Source organism: Salmo trutta, chromosome 30 (genome assembly GCF_901001165.1).
Source record: "Salmo trutta chromosome 30, fSalTru1.1, whole genome shotgun sequence".
Taxonomy (NCBI): domain Eukaryota; kingdom Metazoa; phylum Chordata; class Actinopteri; order Salmoniformes; family Salmonidae; genus Salmo; species Salmo trutta.
This window is the reverse complement of record NC_042986.1, coordinates 20,947,046-20,970,115: the sequence shown is the minus strand read 5'-3', so window position 1 is coordinate 20,970,115 and position 23,070 is coordinate 20,947,046. Positions and strand designations below refer to the sequence as shown.

Sequence of the window (23,070 nt, the reverse complement as noted above, 5' to 3'; positions counted from 1 at the left end):
GAAAGACCCAATCATGTGAGTTAGAGGTGCTTCGGCACACAGTCGGGAGAAGGGAATTATTATATTCAGCCCAAGGGCACAATGGACACTGGCCATAACAGGCATGGATTTTCTTAGGGGGCATTACTGCAACACAATTATTTATTTTTTATTTTACCTCTATTTAACTAGGCAAGTCAGTTAAGAACAAATTCTTATTTAGAATGACGGCCTACCCTGGCCAAACCTTAACCCGGCCGATGCTGGGCCAATTGTGCGCCGCCCTATGAGACTCCCAATCACGGCTGGTTGTGATACAGCCTGGAATCGAACCAGGGTCTGTAGTGATGCCTCTAGCACTGAGATGCAGTGTCTTAGACTGCGGGAGCCCAAAGGGGATGCAGCCGAGAAATTCGAGGCATTATCAAGTGCTTTTCAAATTGTGAATGAGAGACTGATGAAGTGTGTATAGCCTGCACAAAAACAAAAGGCAGAGCTCATGCCTTTTATGCAACTTTTGTCAAATCATCATTAGTCGCATCATGAAGCCTTAGTATTATGTATTAAAAAATCATAACATATAGGACAATATTTGTATCACAACTAAACATAACTAAAGTTACATAAATAACTAAATTAAGCACATATGAGTGCCTGTTTCTTTGTTAACTGCTCACCACAGAATAGTCGCATGTGCGCACTCCCTCAAATCGTTTGGAGAAAATATCCTTTCTATTTTATTCAGCTATGTTCAGTTGTATTCTTCATGCTATAAAATAATGCCACAGAATTCTAAGAAAATCTTGTCTGCTAAAGGAACCAGTGTAGCCCACAGCTATATGGCATAGCCAAATCAGGGCTTAACATAAGGACAACTCAGAGTATGCTATTCTGTTCTTCTGAAATAGACTACATTTTCTTCATATCATGTTTCTTTAGACATGTCTAAAATAAATGATGGATTTATTGTGATGGTGTAGGCTATATTACATGGATTTATTAGACTTTTTAAAATGTAAATGTTCCAAAGGTCTGCATCAGTGGCTTGTAGGCTATGCGTGGAAGCCAGGAGAGGCTAAATGTGTTTATTTTAATTAACGGTCAATTACAGTGAGACCGGCAGTTATTTACTTGACAATCACCGGCTGACGAAATGTCATGACCGCCACAAGTCTAGTCATGCATTGATGTCAATGGGAGACTAAGTGAAACATTTTAGGAAGTGGATGTTAGGATCCACCCCACTGTTCTTTCATGTTATAATTTTATTTTGAGACAGACCTATGCCTTGTGCTATACCTATTACGGAAGGTACTGTTTGTAATACTCCAGTTCACCGCCCCTTGCTTTCTCAGGGTCTGTACCAGGGTGTTATCAACTATCACCTGGCCATCAATGGAAAGTCCTTCTCCGCCCTGTGTGACCACTTCCCTGAGTATCTGCCAAAGGTGAGACCACCTTCCCATTGTCCACTCTACTCAACAGCCACCAAGTTAGCTGAATAGTTTTAACACTTACTGGGGAAATGGTTCTGAATGGTCAGTACGATGCTATTATGTAGAATAGGCAATGCATTATGAGTGCGTTGTGTTTTCAGGTGTTGATGCGGGGAACGGTCTACGCACGGATGGCCCCTGAACAGAAGACTCAGCTGGTCACAGAGCTGCAGAAACTGAAGTAAGAGAGGGGGAGCAGAGGTGGAAAGAACAGAGGAAACCAGTCAGGGAAGAAGAGACCAGCCTAGATTGAGAGAGGTGGAGGGTAGAGTCATGCATAGGGAAAAGGAGGAAGACACAAAGGAACTCGGTAGCAAATTAAGGTACATGAAAGGATAGATGGACAGACAGGCAGATTCTTCCATTGATTGGCTCTCTTCGGCACAGCTCGGTAGTGTGAAAATGGAATAGTCCTACGTTTTCACCCTTTCTCCCTCCCCTGTGTAGCTACCGTGTGGGCATGTGCGGAGACGGGGCCAACGACTGCGGAGCTCTAAGGGCCGCAGATGTAGGCGTGTCTCTGTCAGAGGCAGAGGCATCCGTGGCCTCTCCCTTCACCTCTAAGTCAGACAACATCAGCTGTGTGCCTCTACTCATCCGGTAAGGTCACCACACTCTGTTCAAGAGTAGCCTGACATCCAACAGTAATGTCATAGGAAAAATAATATGTGCTGTTGTCATTCTTTTTAACAAGGGTGATTCTTCCTCTGTCTCACAGGGAGGGCCGGTGTTCTCTGGTGACATCATTCAGTCTCTTCAAGTACATGGCCTTGTACAGTCTCATCCAGTTCTCCTCTGTGCTCATCCTCTACACTGTGAGTTCTACAGTAGTTGTTCTGCCAAGCTTATAGTGTTTCTTTACCCCTGGAAAGAAAGACAGGAGATATGCCAGATAATGTGTGCAGTAGTTTGGAGGGGTTCATTGTGTATACTTTCTCATGTTTCATCACTTTAGCCAAAATACTATAGCATGTTTTTAACTTAATTATTGTATGTACAGTTGAAGTCGGAAGTTTACCTACACTTAGGTTGGAGTCATTAAAACTCGTTTTTCAACCACTCCACAAATTTCTTGTTAACAAACTATAGTTTTGGCAAGTCGGTTAGGACATCTACTTTGTGCATGACACAAGTAATCTTTCCAACAATTGTATACAGACAGATTTCACTTATAATTCACTGTATCACAATTCCAGTGGGTCAGAAGTTTACATACACTAAGTTGACTGTGCCTTTAAACAGCTTGGAAAATTCCAGAAAATTATGTCATGGCTTTAGAAGCTTCTGATAGGTTAATTGGCATCATTTGAGTTAATTGGAGGTGTACCTGTGGATGTATTTCAAGGCCTACCTTCAAACTCAGTGCCTCTTTGCTTGACATCATGGGAAAATCTAAAGAAATCAACCAAGACCTCAGAAAAAAATTGTAGACCTCCACAAGTCTGGTTCATCCTTGGGAACAATTTCCAAACGCCTGAAGGTACCACGTTCATCTGTACAAACAATAGTACGCAAGTATAAACACCATGGGACCATGCAGCCGTCATACCGCTCAGGAAGGAGATGCATTCTGTCTCCTAGAGGTGAACGTACTTTGGTGCGAAAAGTGCAAATCAATCCCAGAACAACAGCAAAGAACCTTGTGAAGATGCTGGAGGAAACGGGTACAAAAGTATCTATATCCACAGTAAAACGAGTCCTATATTGACATAACCTGAAAGGCCGCTCAGCAAGGAAGAGGTCACTGCTCCAAAACCGCCATTAAAAAAAGCCAGACTACTGTTTGCAACTGCACATGGGGACAAAGATTGTACTTTTTGGAGATATGTCCTCTGGTCTGATGAAACAAAAATAGAACTGTTTGGCCATAATGACCATCGTTATGTTTGTAGGAAAAAGGGGGAGGCTTGGAAGCCGAGGGAACACCATCCCAACCGTGAAGCACAGGGGTGGCAGCATCATGTTGTGGGGGTGCTTTGTTGCAGGAGGGACTGGTGCACTTCACAAAATAGATGGCATCATGAGGGAAGAAAATCATGTGGATATATTGAAGCAACATCAAGACATCAGTCAGGAAGTTAAAGCTCTGTCGCAAATGGGTCTTCCAAATGGCCAATGACCCCAAGCATACTTCCAAAGTTGTGGCAAAATGGCTTAAATCGGGTACGTTTTTTAATCCGGCCCCTATCCCAAAGAAGTTAAGGACAACAAAGTCAAGGTATTGGAGTGGCCATCACAAAGCCCTGACCTCAATCCCATAGAAAATTTGTGGGCAGAACTGAAAAAGCGTGTGCGAGCAAGGAGGCCTACAAACCTGACTCATTTACACCAGTTCTGTCAGGAGGAATGAGCCAAAATTCACCCAACTTATTGTGGGAAAACATTTGACCCAAGTTAAGCAATTTAAAGGCAATGCTACCAAATACTAATTGAGTGTATGTAAACTTCTAACCCACTGGGGATGTGATGAAAGAAAGAAAAGCTGAAATAAATCATTCTCTCGACATTTCACATTCTTAAAATAAAGTGGTGATCCTAACTGACCTAAGACAGGGAATCTTTACTAGGATTAAATGTCAGGAATTGTAAAAAACTGATTTTAAATATATTTGGCTAAGGTGTATGTAAACTTCCGACTTCAACTGTATCACAACACATTTTTCTGGATCTGAAGAATAGCCTTGGAATGTTATTTTACCCTCCCCCACCTATAGCACGTGTTGATTCTATTTTGTGTACCCCATTCAGGAGAAGACTAACCTGGCCGACCTGCAGTTCCTGTTCTTTGACATGGTCCTGGTGACGCTGCTGGCTATCGTCATGGGGAAAGGGGGCCCAAGCACAGAGCTGCACCCCCAGCGGCCCCCAGCCAGCTTGCTGGCGCTGCCAGTCCTGGCTAGCCTGACGCTGCACACCCTACTTCTCATCCTGGGCCAGGTGTCTGCTCTGCTGATCACCACCTCCCAGGACTGGTAAGAACCATTTATGAATAGTGATTATGATCAGCTTGATTTGTATAGCACCTTTAATACTGTATAATATTTAGGGCTGTCCCCGACAAAAAAAAATAATAATCTTTGTCGGGGACATTTTGGTCGACATTTTAAAACGTGTATTTTTCCATATATAGACACACCCTATGTTTGAATGAATCAACTATATGTAGGTTACTGAGCTTGTTAAGACACAAATTACTAAAGAGGGCGCCAGAGATCAATATAGCCTAACCAGAAGAAAAAAACCTGTTCCCGGCCATCCTCCCCCGCTGCAGATTTTGCTGTTATGCTCCTGAAGTTGCCAGTATTGGGCTACACCAGCCTTTTGCATTTGGAGTGCCAAGTTATCGTACCAGTTCTACTGATCTGTGTGCCAGTTATGATTTCCATATGCACATTTCCGTGGAACAGTTTAATTTATAGTCTTCATATTTCTAAATCAATATCATGTGGTTCATCAAAATTCTATTTAAATGAAAATGTTACCAATCTAAAAGTAACTCTATTGCCATTGCCAATATGTGAAAATAGCCTACATAAAGCAAACAAATTAAAAAAATTGCAGCCTGCAGGTAGAAAATATTCAGATAAATATCCTATAAATCACATTGGCTATGCATGGCCTGTCTGCAAGAAACTTAAAACATTGTATCAACTATTGTATTAACTTGGTCCGGTGGGAAACTTGTGCTAGCAAACTTGCAACATTGTAGAAAATATTCTGGGCCCTTAGTTTCCAGCACCAGTGAGCTCCGGACAGACACTGCAGTAGGCTATTTAGCGCAAAGGATAAGAAGTAATCAGGTATGCCAATTTTATGACGTTTCCACCAGATCACAGCATTACTTTTTTTCCCCTTTCATGCTGAGTGGTATTCGAAAGGGAGAGTTGGAAAGATTTGTCAAATAGGCTATGTTGAGGAACTATTGTCGTCAGGGCCGGAAAAAATATGCCCCCCCCCCAATAGGTTTGGCCTTGGGCCAATTTATTTCTCAGCTAAAAGTCGGAGGAACAGAACATAATAGCAGCCCAATTAATAGGCCTATGCTAGAAATTAAACAATTTTTAACACATCTGGTTAGTAGGCTATATAATCAGTTCAATGTCAATAACATAGTCTAATATTTTCAATCTGATTTACATTGATAAAATCACCAATGCCCTGGACATTCTGCCGCCCTAGGCGAGACAAAAATAATTACATCTTAGACATCCCAATTAATCTAAGAATGACACCTTTCTACCCAGACAGAGGCTCTACTGACACAGAAAACTGTAAGCTTCAACTGCTGGCTACTCGTCCGTTGTATAACCCAACAACAAAAGTGCTTCCCTAAAAGCTGCCTGGGTTTAAACAAACATCTTCTCTTTTCAGAAAGAGAAAAGCTCAATTAATAGGGACAGAATAGCAAAGTCAATTTTATTTTATACGTCTCCTCGAATATTATAGGCTGCAGTTTTAGCTTCAGATTGTCATAGAGAGGAATCAATATATCCCCATATGCATCAGAGTCACGTCTTTCGCGGGCATTTTAGAGCTTGTTTCTACCATAAGGCATCACCGAGTTAAGCATTGTTAAAGAACGCTTGATATAATCTGGATACGTTTTATGATTTTATTTCCAAATATAAAGCAAACAATAGATATCCTTTTTGCCCTTTTCTTTAACAAAGAGTATGTGATACCCTCACTCAATTCGAGCCCTGGTTTTAGTCAAACACACCAAGCCCTTCCCAGACACGGAGGTATTTAATCAGTGCATGCGACAGTATTTGGCTATACCGACATCTATGAATAGGATAATTGTGTGTGTCAAACAGGTAGGCTTACCACTTATTTTTTGGAAGATGAAGAAATAGGCTCCAATATATATGAAATTCTATGTTTATGCCCATAAAAACGTTTGGTGCACGCATGCACATATAGGAGGTCCCTTACCAGGCAGAAGGGAATTTTACTTTAACCTCTGCATCGGGGAGTTACAATGTTGCTATCACTATGCAACCTACTACCTATAGTAGGAAACCAAGTTTTTTTAATAATAATATCCCACCTGTTATCATGGCACGACCCCATAATTGTTACAATTACAATAAAAAATAACACTTTTATATAACATATTTAACATACAGTTGAAGTCAGAAGTTTACATACACCTTAGCCAAATACATTTAAACTCAGTTTTTCACAATTCCTGACATTTAATCCTAGTAAGAATTCCCTGTCTTAGGTCAGTTAGGATCACCACTTTATTTTAAGAATGTGAAATGTCAGAATAATAGTAGAGAGAATTATTTATTTCAGCTTTTCTTTCTTTCATCACATTCCCAGTGGGTCAGAAGTTTACATGCACTCGATTAGTATTTGGTAGCATTGCCTTTAAATTGTTTAACTTGGGTCAAACGTTTTGGGTAGCCTTCCAAAACCTTCCCACAATAAGTTGGGTGAATTTTGGCCCATTCCTCCTGACAGAGCTGGTGTCAGGTTTCTAGGCCTCCTTGCTCGCACACGCTTTTTCAGTTCTGCCCACAAATTTTCTATAGGATTGAGGTCAGGGCTTTGTGATGACCACTCCAATACCTTGACTTTGTTGTCCTTAAGCCGTTTTGCCACAACTTTGGAAGTATGCTTGGGGTCCTTGGCCATTTGGAAAACCCATTTGCGACCGAGATTTAACTTCCTGGCTGATGTCTTGAGATGTTGCTTCAATATATCCACATAATTTTCCTCCCTCATGATGCCATCTATTTTGTGAGGTGCACCATTCCCTCCTGCAGCAAAGCACCCCACAACATGATGCTGCCACCCCCCGTGCTTCACGGTTGGGATGGTGTTCTTCGGCTTGCAAGCCTCCCCCTTTTTCCTACAAACATAATGTTGGTCATTATGGCCAAACAGTTAGATTTTTGTTTCATTGGACCAGAGGACATTTCTCCAAAAAGTACAATCTTTGTCCCTATGTGCAGTTGCAAACCGTAGTCTGGCTTTTTAATGGCGGTTTTGGAGCAGTGGCTTCTTCCTTGCTGAGTGGCCTTTCAGGTTACGTCGAAATAGGCCTCATTTTACTGTAGATATAGATACTTTTGTACCTGTTTCTTCCAGCATCTTCACAAGGTCCTTTGCTGTTGATTTGGGATTGATTTGCACTTTTCAAACCAAAGTACGTTCATCTCTAGGAGACAGAACGTGTCTCCTTCCTGAGCGGCATGACGGTTGCGTGGTCCCATGGTGTTTATGCTTGCGTACTATTGTTTGTACAGGTGAACGTGGTACCTTCAGGCGTTTGGAAATTGCTCCCAAGGATGAAGCAGACTTGTGGTCTACAAATGTTTTTCTGAGGTCTTGGCTGATTTCTTTAGATTTGCCCATGATGTCAAGCAAAGAGGCACTGAGTTTGAAGGTAGGTCTTGAAATACATCCACAGGTACACCTCCAATTGACTGAAATGTCAATTAGTCCATCAGAAGCTTCTAAAGACATGACATTTTCTGAAATTTTCCACGTTTTTTAAAGGCACAGTCAACTTAGTGTATCTAAACCTCTGACCCACTGGAATTGTGATACAGTGAAATAATCTGTCTGTAAACAGTTGTTGGAAAAATTACTTGTGTCATGCACAAATGTGATGTCCTAACTGACTTGCCAAAACTATAGTTTGTTAACAAGAAATTTGTGGAGTGGTTGAAAAACGAGTTTTAATGACTCCAACCTAAGTGTATGTAAACTTCAGACTTCAACTGTAAGTATTTTAATATTCCTGTAGAACTGTAAAACAGAGTAAGATCATTTGAGCTTTGGAAACAAGTGCTTTCATAAATGCACGGTGGGCGTCATTTCGCTGGAGCAGTGTAAAATAAGCTTTATGTCATTGACCCAGCCTTAACAAATGTTGTTTATTTACATATCGAATTTGATTGTCCAACATCAGTTTCAGCATTTTATTTATTTTTGTCTCCGCCTTGATTGGCCTTTTCCTCTGCTGTGGTGCTGCATTGCAGTCAGTGATGTTTTCTCTCGGTAGCTGTCCATGGTCCTGAAATCAAATCGTCTGAGTTTGCTTAGACACCAGCCTGATCTCCTGCTCCTTCTACCTCTGGAAACTATCTAGGTGGTCATGCATCTTCTCATGCGAGCTGAGGAGGCGGAAAGATTCTTAAAGTCCCTGGTTCCATTCCTAGGCTTGTCATTCTCCACACTGGTGGATGGACATTGCTGCACACTGATACATTTCACCAGTGAATACTTTGGTTTAGAGATTGTGCCTCTTTTCTCATTGTTTAAAAAAAATATATATTCGCTTCCTGATAGTTTTTGTCTCTTAGACATGGTAGCAAATAGTTTCAAATCTCTATAGATTACTTTTAGCTAAAATTATATCCACTAGTAGTAGCTAGCTAACGTTAACAGGCTAGGTTATGCTACTGCCTTAATCACTAATCGTTTTCGTCACACACAACCGCCCCCAAAAAATACCATAATTTAATTGGCAGATTCATTTTTATTAATATTTCACAATTAGATAATCCCATAAAAACATTCACAGCACCATAGCTACCGATGATAGTAGGAAGTGAACTTCGGGAGAAGCGGGAATGGGGTGGGGGCGGGAACTGCAGCAACGCTATGGGCTGGGGTGCCGCGGGCGTTGTAGTAGCCGATCAGGGAGCCAGATGGTGGCAGCCAATTGTCAGTGCCACCATAGGTGGCCGCCTAATGGGAGGGCCAGCCCTGATTGTCATTATCAATGGATGTAAAAACAGACTTTATTTACTTGCTGTTTGATGCAAAGAAAAAAATACTTTGAGAAGCTCCACATTGATGGTGAGTTAAGAAAATCAGAAATAGTATCAGATCCCCAAATGGGTACATTTTATAGGCCTACATTTGCACTCAGGCCAGGTAGACTAGTCCTACTTCTATATGCGTAATCAGTTGCGTGTCCTTACTCAAGATTGACAAGAGCTCTCCAAACAAAAGTCAATGAATAAATTCACAAATGGAATGAAATAAACAAACTTTTCTCACAAGTGTAGCCAAGGTTGTGCACTCTGCAAACAACGTGCACACTCCGACAATGACAACGGTAAGACTGTAATAATAATATTTTGAATGCATTAACAGAAATAAACCAAACAAACATTGTAGATTAGGAATTAACGGTAGATGTTCTACTGGTGATACTGGTGTGCCATCACGACGGCCTCCGCAATGGATTCTGACAGGCGTGAAACAGACAGTTGTCTCGTGTGCCATAATTGTTTTTATATACATTTGCCACTGCTCGACTAAAAAAATCTTTGTCGACCAACAGCCTATCAACCAAACAATCAACCAGTCGACTAAATGTGGTCAGCCCTCATAATATTAGTAATTAGTGATGGGGATCGAAACAGTATCTCAATATTTTTCCGATTTTTATATACGATACTCTGACTCCACTTATCGATTCTAAAATAAAATAAAAAATATTTGTTTTAATAATTGGTAGGTAGTTAATGTTAGCTACATCTAGTTTAGTCGGCTGTACCTGCTCCAAAACTCATCCTATAGCTTGTTCTCCATGTTCTTTTTAAATGGTGAGCTAACATGTTTTTAGCACTCATTTCCCAACATGTTTTTAGCACTTATTGCTCTCTCTTGTCCATCTGAGGCAAACATATAGTGTGCAATATGTTTGGAACATAGAATCCCAATAAAATCTCAATACATATTGTATCAGCACCTAAGTATCGTGATGTCCCTGACAATTCCCAGCCTTATTCTTAATGACACAGAATAATGTTCTGATATTTTGAGGAGGGGAAATGAAGGGTTTCTCATTGGAATAGATCCTTGAGAAGGACCAAAGGAATAATAAGAAGGGTTTTGGGTTTGACTCAGTCACATTGAGGTTTAAAATTATGTATGAAAAACACAGCAGCTCAATGACTTTCAACAAATGCAGTGCATTTTGGGGGAACGTCTAGGTAAATGAATGAATTATTCCTCTCTTCATCCATCCTTTCAGGTTTGTTCCTCTCAATTCAACAATGTCAGGAGCAGCGAACCTGCCCAACCTTGAGGACACCAGCGTGTTTGACCTGTCAGGGTACCAGTACATCATCATGGCGGTGGTGGTGACTAAAGGATACCCCTACAAAAGACCTCTGTACTACAACGGTGAGGCACCAACCAAGGGGCTCCAGACATATCACATCATTCTTTGTGTGGTTCGGTAACGTTGTATGAACGTGCCTTGCAAATCAAAGTCACAAAAAAATCACCTGTTGCTGGGTCTCCTTCCCCCTTGACGTTCATTCAGTGTGCTGTAAGGGATAGTTTACTTGATTGGTCAATTTAAAAAGTGGTTTTAAATCCACTTGAAACCAATGTTGAGGTACTAAACCATCTGACACTTAGATTTGAGTGAACTATCTCTTTAAGCAGTGAACTCTGATAATCACAGTAGCTGCCAAGGTCTCGTACATGATGCCCATCTTTTTTCTCTCCTAACAGTGGTTTTTGTGTGTGTGCTGCTGGTCTTGTTCGCTCTGATGAGTTGGCTGGTGCTAGCTCCCGTGCCTTTCCTGCGCAAGCTGCTGAAGCTTTACAACATCCCTGATATGAACTTCAAAATCCTGCTGGTGGCCCTGGCCTCACTCAACTTTGTCTTCTGCTTCCTATTGGAGGTACTGTATGCAGAGCCAACCCTAGGGCCCTGTTCTAAAAATTGTCCTTCTTTCCTTGAGGTAATCTCATGTTAGGATTCAGCCCTTAGTGAGTATGGTTACATGCACACAATAATGCGATTTATTGTGGATAGTCAGATTAATAGAATAGTTTGATTAAAACATTTACATGCTTTGCGAGAACGATTTCCCCCAAAAAATCCTGTTTACATGGACACATCTGAAATCAGGCTACTTGATGGCACTCTGATAAATGCAGAAAAATCGGCAATCAAAATAAACGCTCTACCACAGCGACCATGTTATTTTTCGGAAGCATATTTTATTCTGAGTTTGGACAAATAAAATGTGTATGTGAAAACTACTTCAAAGAGGAATACATTCAGTTGTTCCGAACTCACTTCACTTGGGCGAAAGTGGGAGGCTCACTCGGCTGGAGCTAGCACATACGCAGACCAAATACACCGCAGCAAGGCCAATTTAAGGTGTTTACTTGTCCTAATCATTTGAAATTTGCTTAGAAAACCAGGGCCCTCATTTATCAATATTGTGTAGAAACTATTCTAAAATACTACTTAAGAACAGAATTGAGAATGTTCATAACATAGGAAAAAGTGGGATTTATCAAACAATCCTACGAGTGTCTTACGCACAGCGGTAGGAGATAACCATTGATAAATACCACAAGAAGCTGCTGAGGGGAGGACGACTCATAGAATCAAACACATAGAAACCACATAGAAACGTTTTTTGGCTTGCTCAGTTGTGGCTTGACCAGTAAAAACCATTATGAAAATTCACATCGCTTTAGCAATGGCAAATATACTTCAAATGAGTAGGCAACACTCACCAATAATCCATCCTCAACAGCTCCCTCCTGTAGGCGTATAGGCCAACAATACTGTTCTGCAGAATGAATAAGTTGTGTGTGCCACCTTGCCACCACATTCAGCAGCATCTTCTGCACATCACCTACACATTAAAAGTGGAAGTCTTTTCTGTTCACATAGTTGAAATAGTTTTGGGATGGTGGCGATGTTGGTGTTGTTTATTGCTCCGTTCGTATTTGGGAACCCATTGATGGCATCATGGCAAAGAAACCCCTCTTGACTTCACCTGTATGGAAATGATGTGTTTTACTGTTCGTTTTGCTGATTGCATCCAAAACATTGGCTCCCACTGAAAAGTGCCCGTTGCCCAAAACCCGAGGTTGGATAGCACTTGATGTTCACCGGAATGGCATGTTTGTCTTTTTAAGGTAGGTCTTAAATCCTTGCAAAAATCCTATAAATTGGTTTTGGAAAACGATATCTGATAAGCCGATCAGTACTTTCTGCAAAAAGAAATCCCACCCGTCTCCAAAAACCGCACTCTCTGCGAAATGCAGCGTATGCCAAATCTCTAATTCAATTTCCCATTATCGCAGTCTTTTTTTATAGTATTTCAACAACGGTTTAATTTTCACACGAGCCTCTAATTGAACAAATTACTGTACTTTATATGGGTTATTATTAGGGCTGTCAAACAACAACAAAAATATTGGTTCACCGGAAGGGCATTCCTTTGAACAATTGATTGTTTAAAATATATATACACTGCTCAAAAAAATAAAGGGAACACTAAAATAACACATCCTAGATCTGAATGAATGAATGAAATAATCTTATTAAATACTTTTTTCTTTACATAGTTGAATGTGCTGACAACAAAATCACACCAAAATAATCAATGGAAATCCAATTTATCAACGCATGGAGGTCTGGATTTGGAGTCACACTCAAAATTAAAGTGGATAACCACACTACAGGCTGATCCAACTTTGTAATGTCCTTAAAACAAGTCAAAATGAGGCTCAGTAGTGTGTGTGGCCTCCACGTGCCTGTATGACCTCCCTACAACGCCTGGGCATGCTCCTGATGAGGTGGCGGATGGTCTCCTGAGGGATCTCCTCCCAGACCTGGACTAAAGCATCCGCCAACTCCTGGACAGTCTGTGGTGCAACGTGGCGTTGGTGGATGGAGCGAGACATGATGTCCTAGATGTGCTCAATTGGATTCAGGTCTGGGGAACGGGCGGGCCAGTCCATAGCATCAATGCCTTCCTCTTGCAGGAACTGCTTACACACTCCAGCCACATGAGGTCTAGCATTGTCTTGCATTAGGAGGAACCCAGGGCCAACCGCACCAGCATATGGTCTCACAAGGGGTCTGAGGATCTCATCTCGGTACCTAATGGCAGTCAGGCTACCTCTGGCGAGCACATGGTGGGCTGTGCGGCACCCCAAAGAAATGCCACCCCACACCATGACTGACCCACCGCCAAACCGGTCATGCTGGAGGATGTTGCAGGCAGCAGAACGTTCTCCACGGCGTCTCCAGACTCTGTCACGTCTGTCACATGTGCTCAGTGTGAACCTGCTTTCATCTGTGAAGAGCACAGGGCGCCAGTGGCGAATTTGGCATTTGCCAGAGAACACCAAGATTGGCAAACGTCCTGCACGGTGTTGGGCTGTAAGCACAACCCCCACCTGTGGACGTCGGGCCCTCATACCACCCTCATGGAGTCTGTTTCTGACCGTTTGAGCAGACACATGCACATTTGTGGCCTGCTGGAGGTCATTTTGCAGGGCTCTGGCAGTGCTTCTCCTGCTCCTCCTTGCACAAAGGCGGAGGTAGCGGTCCTGCTGCTGGGTTGTTGCCCTCCTACGGCCTCCTCCACGTCTCCTGATGTACTGGCCTGTCTCCTGGTAGCGCCTCCATGCTCTAGACACTACGCTGACAGACACAGCAAACCTTCTTGCCACAGCTCGCATTGATGTGCCATCCTGGATGAGCTGCACTACCTGAGCCACTTGTGTGGGTTGTAGACTCCGTCTCATGCTACCACTAGAGTGAAAGCACCGCCAGCATTCAAAAGTGACCAAAACATCAGCCAGGAAGCATAGGAACTGAGAAGTGGTCTGTGGTCACCACCTGCAGAACCACTCCTTTATTGGGGGTGTCTTGCTAATTGCCTATAATTTCCACCTGTTGTCTATTCCATTTGCACAACAGCATGTGAAATTTATTGTCAATCAGTGTTGCTTCCTAAGTGGACAGTTTGATTTCACAGAAGTGTGATTGACTTGGAGTAACATTGTGTTGTTTAAGTGTTCCCTTTATTTTTTTGAGCAGTGTATATTTTTCCATAGACACAACCTATGTGTTTTAATAGAATCAACTATATATGCATTGAGCTTGTCTGATGCTTTAAGCACACTGTTTGATGAAATAAGACACAAATGACCCAGCAACATTAAGGCAGTTATATACAATTTAAAATACGACATGACATTACATTTTTGTATTTATTAGGGATTCCCATTAGCTACTCTTCCAGGAGTCCAAACACATTAAGACACTTACATCATATAACATTATTACACCACCACATATCTACAATGTATGTGTGTGTAGAGTGTGTGCTAGTGCTTGTGTGCGTATGCGTGTGTCTGTACCTGTGTGTGTCTTCACAGTCCCCGTTGTTCCATAAGGTGTATTTTTACCAGTTTTTTTATCTGATTCTACTGCTTGCATCAGTTACCTGATGTGGAATAGAGTTCCATGTAGCCATGGCTCTATGTAGTACTGTGCGCCCCCCATAGTCTGTTCTGGACTTGGGGATTGTGAAGAGACCTCTGCTGGCATGTCTTGTGTGGTATGCATGGGTGTCCGAGCTGTGTGCTAGTAGTTTAAACAAACAGCTCGGTACATTCAGCTTGTCAACACGTCTTACTAAAACAAGTAATGACGAAGTCAATCTCTCTTCCACGATAGATTGGCATGGAAATGATACTTTTTAGGTTTAACTTCTATTGCCAACTATGTAAAAATTGCCTATAAAGCAAACAAATAAGACCATTGCAGCCTGCAAGTAGAAAATATCCTGATAAAAATAAATATCCTATAAATCACATTGGCTATGCATGGCCCTGTCTGCAATGAACTTGAAACGTTGTATCAACTATCTTAGGCCAAGGATCAGAGAATTACATTTTTCCCTTTCACGCTGAGTGGTTATCGAAAAGGAGAGAACTGTAAAGATTTTTCAAATACATTGAGGAACTATTGTCATTCTCAATGGATGTAAAAACAGACTTTGTTTGCTTGCCGTTTGAGGTGAAGAAAACATTAGCCTACTTTGAAAAGCTCCACAGCTCATTGGTGGTAGTGCGTTAAGCCAATCAGAAACACTGATTGGCTTACGAGCATATAGGCCTACTTGTACCTGATTGTGAACGCTCCAAACAAAAGACTGACTAAATTGACATGTTTCTCAAAAGTGTAGCATAGGTTGTGTGCTCTGCAAACAATATAATAATATATTGAATGCATTAACAGAAATTACCGTAACCAAACAAACAGATTTAGGCATTAACGGTAAATGTACTACTGGTGATATGTAATGGGGAATTGATAGACGCAAACAATTCACACAATGAAGTTATGAAACAATGAATGTACACAAATTGGCGGGAGAGCGCGCATTCTGGAGAGAGGTGCATTGTGCATTTCAGCCACACTACACTTCTTCTTGCACTGTGCCATCCCCGTGGCCTCCACAATGGATTAAAGCCAATTTATGCTTGAGACGTAAATATGGTTGGTGGCTTCGTATGGCGGGTGTGACGCAACTGCGGAACCTCTGGGGGCCAAATCAAGGCGGAGGGCTCCTTATAGCTCCGCATTGACATGATTGGTTGATGGTAGGTGGGGGCGGGAGGTCCTGTATGAACACGTACTCACTTTGACAATAGCTCTACTCCGCGATGTGCAAAATGTATGTTTGCTCAGACTTCTGCGGAGGCCTCATCACAGTAAATGCTATACGGCCACTGCAGATGTCAGATTGACCATGCAGAGCCTTTGTCTCAGTCTCCACTATGGATTAGTTCACTAAGATGGGCACAAATAAGACAGGGCTCTCATGTGCCATGAAAAAATATATATTTGCTTGGTCGACTGACCAGTCGACTATTTGGGTTCAGCCCTAATTATCGTAGCAAATCCACTGTGGTGAAATTATGTGATATAGCCTGACAAGATACAGTTTGTTGCAAGAATTCAATGAAAATGCAATGAAGTAGATTTTTTTTAAATTATTATTACTCACAATTTCACACATTTTCCCCATTCTACGCTTGACAAGCAGTTCCCTTATTCCACCACTTGGCACTGTGCCTACGCATTGTCATGGCTGTGCGTGAAATGTATGCACTCAAGCAAATGTTTATATTGATAAATCACATTTTGTGTGGAAATGATCCCAGACATGGTTTACGCAGATTTGTGCCGACGCATGATTGATAAGAGGCCCCATATGCTTACTTTGAACTTGACCTTAAGCCAATTAAGATAGCAGAGTAAGGTGTTTACATGACTATTGCATAATCTGCATACTGCCATAATCAGTTTAATATCAAATTATTACTATGCATTTAAACGTACTCAATGACTGTGTGACTATATCCTACTGGCTCTCCTGTAGATGCTGATAGACCGAGGTATGCTGAACTGCCTGCGTCTGCTCCGAGGGAGGCACCAGTCCAAGAAGCAGTACAAGCGCCTAGACGTCCTCCTGTCAGACTCTCCCTCCTGGCCCCCCCTGGACCAACCACTAGTCCCGCCCCAGTGCACAGTCATTGGCCTGAGCTAGCATCAGCCTCTCCTCCCATTGCACAATATTGAGAGATTCGATTATCTGGCCCAGGTTGCCTCGGTGGGAGGAGTCTAAACCGATAGCATTAGTTTTGGAACCGTGCTGCCTCCCGGGCATGAGTCAGCCAAGTGCCCAGCTCTGGCCGATGGCGAAGTCGGCTCAAAACAAAAGTGATGTAGGTGAAGCACGTGAAGTAATGAGTAGGATTCTGTGTTCACATGTAAAAGTGATTGCTTTAGATTAACGCTTTCTGCCTTCCCAATGAAAGTTAGAATTTTCTAACATTTTATCGATAAACCATGCTCCATTTTTGACATGACCGAGTGGTGCAGATTACTCTTCAATTTGATAAAGGTGCTCCTCCCTCACCGCATTCCCTCATTTACATCACAGGCCATAGACCGGTGAACCGTGGTTAATTTTAATCGAACTCTCTCAATATTTCCCCAGCCAAAGAGTGCCTAGGATCTGAGCCACATCCACAATGTCACAGTGAACAAACCTCTGAAGTCTGTTTCACACATTTTTCCTTTTCAACAGTAGTGTGAAGTACAATACTGCGCCACTGGGTTGCCGAGTGGCACAAGGCACTGCATCTCAGTGTTAGGTGTCACTACAGACCCTGGTTCGATTCCAGGCTGTATCACAACTGGCCGTGATTGGGAGTCCCATAGGGCGTCGTCCGGAGTAGGCCATCGTAAATTAGAATTTGTTCTTAACTGATTTGCCAAGTTAAATAAAATAAATGCCAGCCAGTGATATGAAAAGCTCAAATGTTCAATAGTATTAGGAATAAAACTATTTTTTAAATGTTCTTGTCAGGTTGAATTAATGTTTCTCAGAGGTAGGTGGTTGCAACACAATAGAGAAAAGTGAAATGTTTACAAGAGAGCTAATTTAATCCCATCAATGTGTTCAATAGGGGACAACAAATGTGGATGAAGATATACGTATCATTTCTGTGGTGAAATCAATATCACTTTAAACTGTCATGGCCATGTTGAGATATAAAAGAAACGCAGTGGATTATTTTAGAAATAATTTTAATAAAAATGTACAAGCCGTTTTGTTCTCACTCAGAGCTTCAAACCCTGTTGATCCTGTCTCCCCCTCTTAGTGCAGACAGAGGACTTTCAGAAAAACCTTAATATCCAGAGTTACCCTCTGGCATGTAAAGTTTTCACAACCAACATCGGATGATGTTACTGAACACTAGGTGAATGGTTGATAGATACAGTACTATGAAAAAGTATTTTCCCATTTAATTTGCTCTACTTTTGAATAGAGATAATCAGAAAGGGGGCAAATACTTTTTCACATTTCTATCTGAAGCAGTAATGTGGCTGCTAAAGAGGCAACTGGACTTCCCTGAGTTCTTTGGAATAGTGTGCTGATATTCCTCCATTCAAATATCATCATGGCATACTGAAGAGTCCAGAGGCTGACCACCTGACAGACTTGGGCTGACGCTCATGGATTCCTTTCATTCCAAACATACATTAGTTTAACATTTGGGCATACCTTCCCGATATCGGTGTAGCATTAAGTTTAAAGTAGGTGCTCACTAAAGCTTTTATGGACGTCAGTTTTTTTGCACTCGATCCCTGCCCAAAATACAGTCTGACATTGTACCCAAGTTCCTACTTCAGTGAAGTACATTAGAAGAAATGAATGCAGTTGACAGTGTGTGTGTGTGTGTATGTATATATATATATATATATATATCAGTTAATTCCAACTGTGGTTCTGGGGGGGGGGGTCATATGGGGAATAAATGTACTGCTGTACCCTTAATGAGGAACCACCTACTGTATACAGTTGGAATTAACTGATATTTACAGGATTATTTAAAATGGGGTTTAGTTCATGTTAATTTAAATACTGCTCTGATATTACTACCGCCTCTTGCAGAAAAGCTGCTTTAAGAATGGAGATAAGTGGATTTTGGTCTATTTGTTCTTTTGTTTTACTGTTTCTAAAAAATAAAAAATAAATGAAATCAGGACAGTCTGAGACAACAAAAAAGCTCACTTTAAAAAAAGAAAAGACCGCTGTAAACAGTACTTCCACACATCACCCTCTTAAAAACTAATGGCAAGTGACAGATTATTTGATCATCATCCATAACCAAAATGTAAATAAAATAAAAACGTAAGGAACAGTATCTCCAGTATTATGGCTGGATGAAGCTGCATCATTCCTCTATTGCCTTGATTTGCTTCGGTCACTATTCTTCTCTCCTCTGTTTTCAGGAATCCTCTGTACTCAGTATTTCCATATTGAAGAGTCCACGGCTGATGTCCAAATTAGCTGCATAAAGCAGAACCTCAGGTTTCCCATGACGGACCGGTTGCTGGTCACACTTTAGGCAGATAAGAGACAAGGAGAGGATTCCTTGGGCAACATGGGTGTAGGGTGGGGTACTTAAAGGGACCATCACAGTGAGCAGAGTCCCAAGATGTCTTTGTCACAGGGTTAAAACAGTTGTGGTGGGGTGGAGAGAGAGAATGCATGTTTCCCCTCTAAGCCATCCCACACATTACCAGTGGGAGCCATGAGGGGAGAACATATGCATTTAGATTCACAGCACAATCCCATAGAATTGGAGGCCTTTTGTATTTTTTTTTACACCCTACTATAACCCCAGCCATTTCATATTCCTCTTAAATCACTCTCCCCATGTCAGGATGGCCCCTATTCCACTTATCTGTTTTGGCGAAAGGCTTGTGTGCCATCTAGGCATGCTAGTTGGTGGACAGCATGATTTTTTGATTGGTCCTCTGGGGGTGTGGTGGAATTTGTAATCCCTGGTTCAGGAGGTAGGGAGAAGACCAAAAACAGTGGTGCTTATGTACAGTATAAATTATGTGATCAACTACAAAAACATTGCTTTAGTCAAAGTTGGGCTTCCAAAATATATGTAGCAGATAAATGACAAGATACCCAGACTTTGTTTACAGAATCAGAGATTGATGTCCGATCCGAACAGCCACAGGTATACACACATACAGTAGGCCTATACTTGTGTAACAGTGTAGGTTCCGTCCCTCTCTTCGCCCCAACCCGGGCTCGAACCAGGGACCCTTGCACACATCAACAACTGACACCCCACGAAGCATCGTTACCCATCGCGCCACAAAAGCAGCGGCCCATGCGACGCAAGGGGAAACCCTACTTCAAGTCTCAGAGCGAGTGACGTCACTGATTGAAACGCTATTAGCGCGCACCACCAACTAACTAGCCATTTAACATCGGTTAGACTCACCCCCCTTTGACCTTCTCCTTTTCCGCAGCAACCAATGATCCGGGTCAACAGCATCAATGTAACAGTGCAGGTTCCGTCCCTCTCTTCGCCCCAACCCGGGCTCGAACCAGGAACCCTTGCACACATCAACAACTGACACCCACCGAAGCATCATTACCCATCGCGCCACAAGAGCCACGGCCCTTGCGACGCAAGGGGAAACCCTACTTCAAGTCTCAGAGCGAGTGACGTCACTGATTGAAACGCTATTAGCGCGCACCACCGCTAACTAACTAGCCATTTCACATCGGTTACACTTGGGATTAACAGTTGTATCATGGCAGCTGTGCAGTGGACACCATTTTGCCCTGCACTGTCAACTGGTAACAGCGTGCATAAGGTATTTATTTACCCGTCTGCATTCAGCTTTTCCTGAGGCCACTCTTCAAGGCTGGCGCTGAATTGTATTCTCTTCCTGGCCTCTGCGTATGCCTCCTCCCGCTGGGCCAGGGACTTGACCTGTGGCGCGGGACGGTTCTGGCCCTGGGCCGACCCGTTACTGGAGGGTCTCTTCAGAATGTGGATCTGGGGCAGAGGCGCTGCGTGGGGGGAGTTGTTCTGGATCACGATGGGCGTCTTCAGAATTCGACAGACTGGGAGCAAAACGACAAACTAGTGTGAATGGTGATTTCAGTGAGAAGGCTGTGAGTATGAGAGGACTATGAATGCGGCTGAACCAGTGGGAGATGAGGGGAGGTCAATGGAAGTATAAGAGAAAATGCTTAGTGCGTGTGAGGTGGACAGGAGATGTTTTGAGTAATGTTAAGTTTGTGAAATGCAAATGGTTTAATTAAGAGACTATTTTCCAAAATTCCTGTCCATTATCAGAAATGTTTGCCCTATGACTTGTTTGAGTAATGCACGTGTCAAACTCATTCCATGGAGAGCTGTGTCAGCGGGGTTTTGCTCCTTGTACTTCATTGATGAATTAAGGTCACTAATTAGTAAGGAACTCCCCTCATCTGGTTGTCTAAGACTTAATTGAAAGGAAAAAAATAAAACCGAAGGCCAACAGTGTCAGCATTTTACTCCCTTCTCTTTCTGGCTAATCTTAAATGTTTTAATCTTCTCTCCATTTCCTGCATTTAAGAGACAGAACAGAAAGATCTGTGGTTAAAATGCAATTGTGCATGCGAAATTTGTAACGTTATGCCAAATGTAACTGGAAAGTGGTAACCCGGGAGGAGTAATGTTAGCAGGAAGAAAGGGGGAGTGGAGGGTGGCTGAATCTCTGGAGGCCTGGATTCTGGCAGTGTGGCAATAAAGCAAGGCTGGAAATATAGTCTAGTAGCTGGAAAATTGACATTGAGGTAGACACGATTGGCACCATAATTATTCAATAGATGCTAGCTGTAATATTGATATCGCTGCTAGAGGGGCACACGAATCAGTATCAAACGTTTTATGAATTCATAAGTTAGCTAACGTTAGCCAGCTAGCCAAGACGTGGATTTTAAAGCGCAACGTTAGCATTTCAACAAACTATTTTGGACTGAGCCCCACAGTGGACGCGTCATAATACCCATAAAACCTAGCAGTGGAACACGAAAATGAATCTAATCGTTTTCCAATATGGGATTTTAGAGCCACTTCAAAACGGGGGAGAACTTCATTGTTTGTATCCATGAGCTAGCTTTTTTATGACCAGCCGTGTAGGTGCGAGACAACTTTACCAGCATCATAGCATATGTAACCGATGTGAAATGGCTAGTTAGTTAGCGGTGGTGCGCGCTAATAGCGTTTCAATCGGTGACGTCACTCGCTCTGAGACTTGAAGTAGGGTTTCCCCTTGCAAGGGCCGCGGCTTTTGTGGCGCGATGGGTAACGATGCTTCGTGGGGTGTCAGTTGTTGATGTGTGCAAGGGTCCCTGGTTCGAGCCCGGGTTGGGGCGAAGAGAGGGACGGAACCTACACTGTTACACATAGGTATCGATGAATCGTTGTGACATACATTTTTCACGTAGTTATTACACATTGATTACACTATCACTCGTATTTCATATGTCACAATGATTCATCGATACGTATGCTATGATGCTGGTAAAGTTGTCTCGCACCTACAGTGCTGGACATAAAAAAAAAGAGCTAGCTAGGTCATGGATGCAAACAATGTAGTTCTCCCCCAAAAACATAGCAAAACGACAATCAGTTTCAGTACTGTAGCTGTAGTTAGCATCATCTAAAAAATAGCCCTAATTTATAAGAAAGTTCTTATTTGATTAATGGTGGTCGGACCCATCTGAAGCTAGCCACAATAAGGATTAGCCACAATAGTGGACTTTCCGGTTAGCCTTCAAAATAAAAGTATGGCATAATTCTACTATTCGTATTCATTTGCATCACTGTCAATGACACTTATTTTGAATGCAAACCGCAAATTCCACTATTGTGCCTAATCCTTATTGTGGCTAGCTTCATAACCCGGTCCGGTCAAGCCTGACTAGCCAGATGAAGCTAGCTGGCTGCTTATAACGTTATCTTTGGTCAACAGGGTTAAGTAGCTGGCTATGTATTTTCATGAACTGAAGTTAAATTTCAATAGGCGAACAACAAGTGGCAACCTAGCTAATACTTACAAGGATTCCTAAATCATTGCTAAGAATAATGAAAATGACTGCAGTTTCTACTGGTCATTGTTTTCTGGCTGGTTGTATAGGTGCTAGCTAGGTACCAAGCTAGCTACCCCAGAAGTTGCGGTCGAACAAATGATGCTTTATTACTAATGCGGTATTGTAAACACATCGTTCGTGGCCGGTGTTTGCAGACTTGTTTTATACAGCCTTGACAGTGCTACTGTATCTTTTTTGACACGCAAAGACCCAAACGGAATTCCATAGTATGTATGTCGTGAAGCTAATAGCGGTGACGCCATTACTGTGCATCTCAGTAGGGCAACATCTGAAAAATAGCCACCAGTCGGGAAAAGCCA

General features: G+C 42.3%; 1 protein-coding gene across 4 annotated transcripts in view; it reads left to right on the top strand.

Moving 5' to 3' along the window:
• atp13a2 (ATPase cation transporting 13A2) overlaps positions 1-17,912 on the top strand; it is a 34,489-nt gene extending 16,577 nt beyond the window's left edge. For 3 of the 4 annotated variants that reach the window (XM_029723270.1, XM_029723272.1, XM_029723271.1), the window contains exons 22-29: positions 1,335-1,427; positions 1,577-1,656; positions 1,923-2,075; positions 2,194-2,290; positions 4,224-4,447; positions 10,480-10,631; positions 10,968-11,140; positions 16,667-16,834. In XM_029723270.1, coding sequence (XP_029579130.1) covers positions 1,335-1,427; positions 1,577-1,656; positions 1,923-2,075; positions 2,194-2,290; positions 4,224-4,447; positions 10,480-10,631; positions 10,968-11,140; positions 16,667-16,834 — 1,140 coding nt within the window. Of the gene's footprint in view, positions 1-1,334; positions 1,428-1,576; positions 1,657-1,922; positions 2,076-2,193; positions 2,291-4,223; positions 4,448-10,479; positions 10,632-10,967; positions 11,141-16,666 lie in introns of all 4 variants that reach the window. The other variant, XM_029723269.1, reaches the window with a different exon arrangement.
• The last annotated feature ends 5,158 nt before the right edge of the window (positions 17,913-23,070 follow it).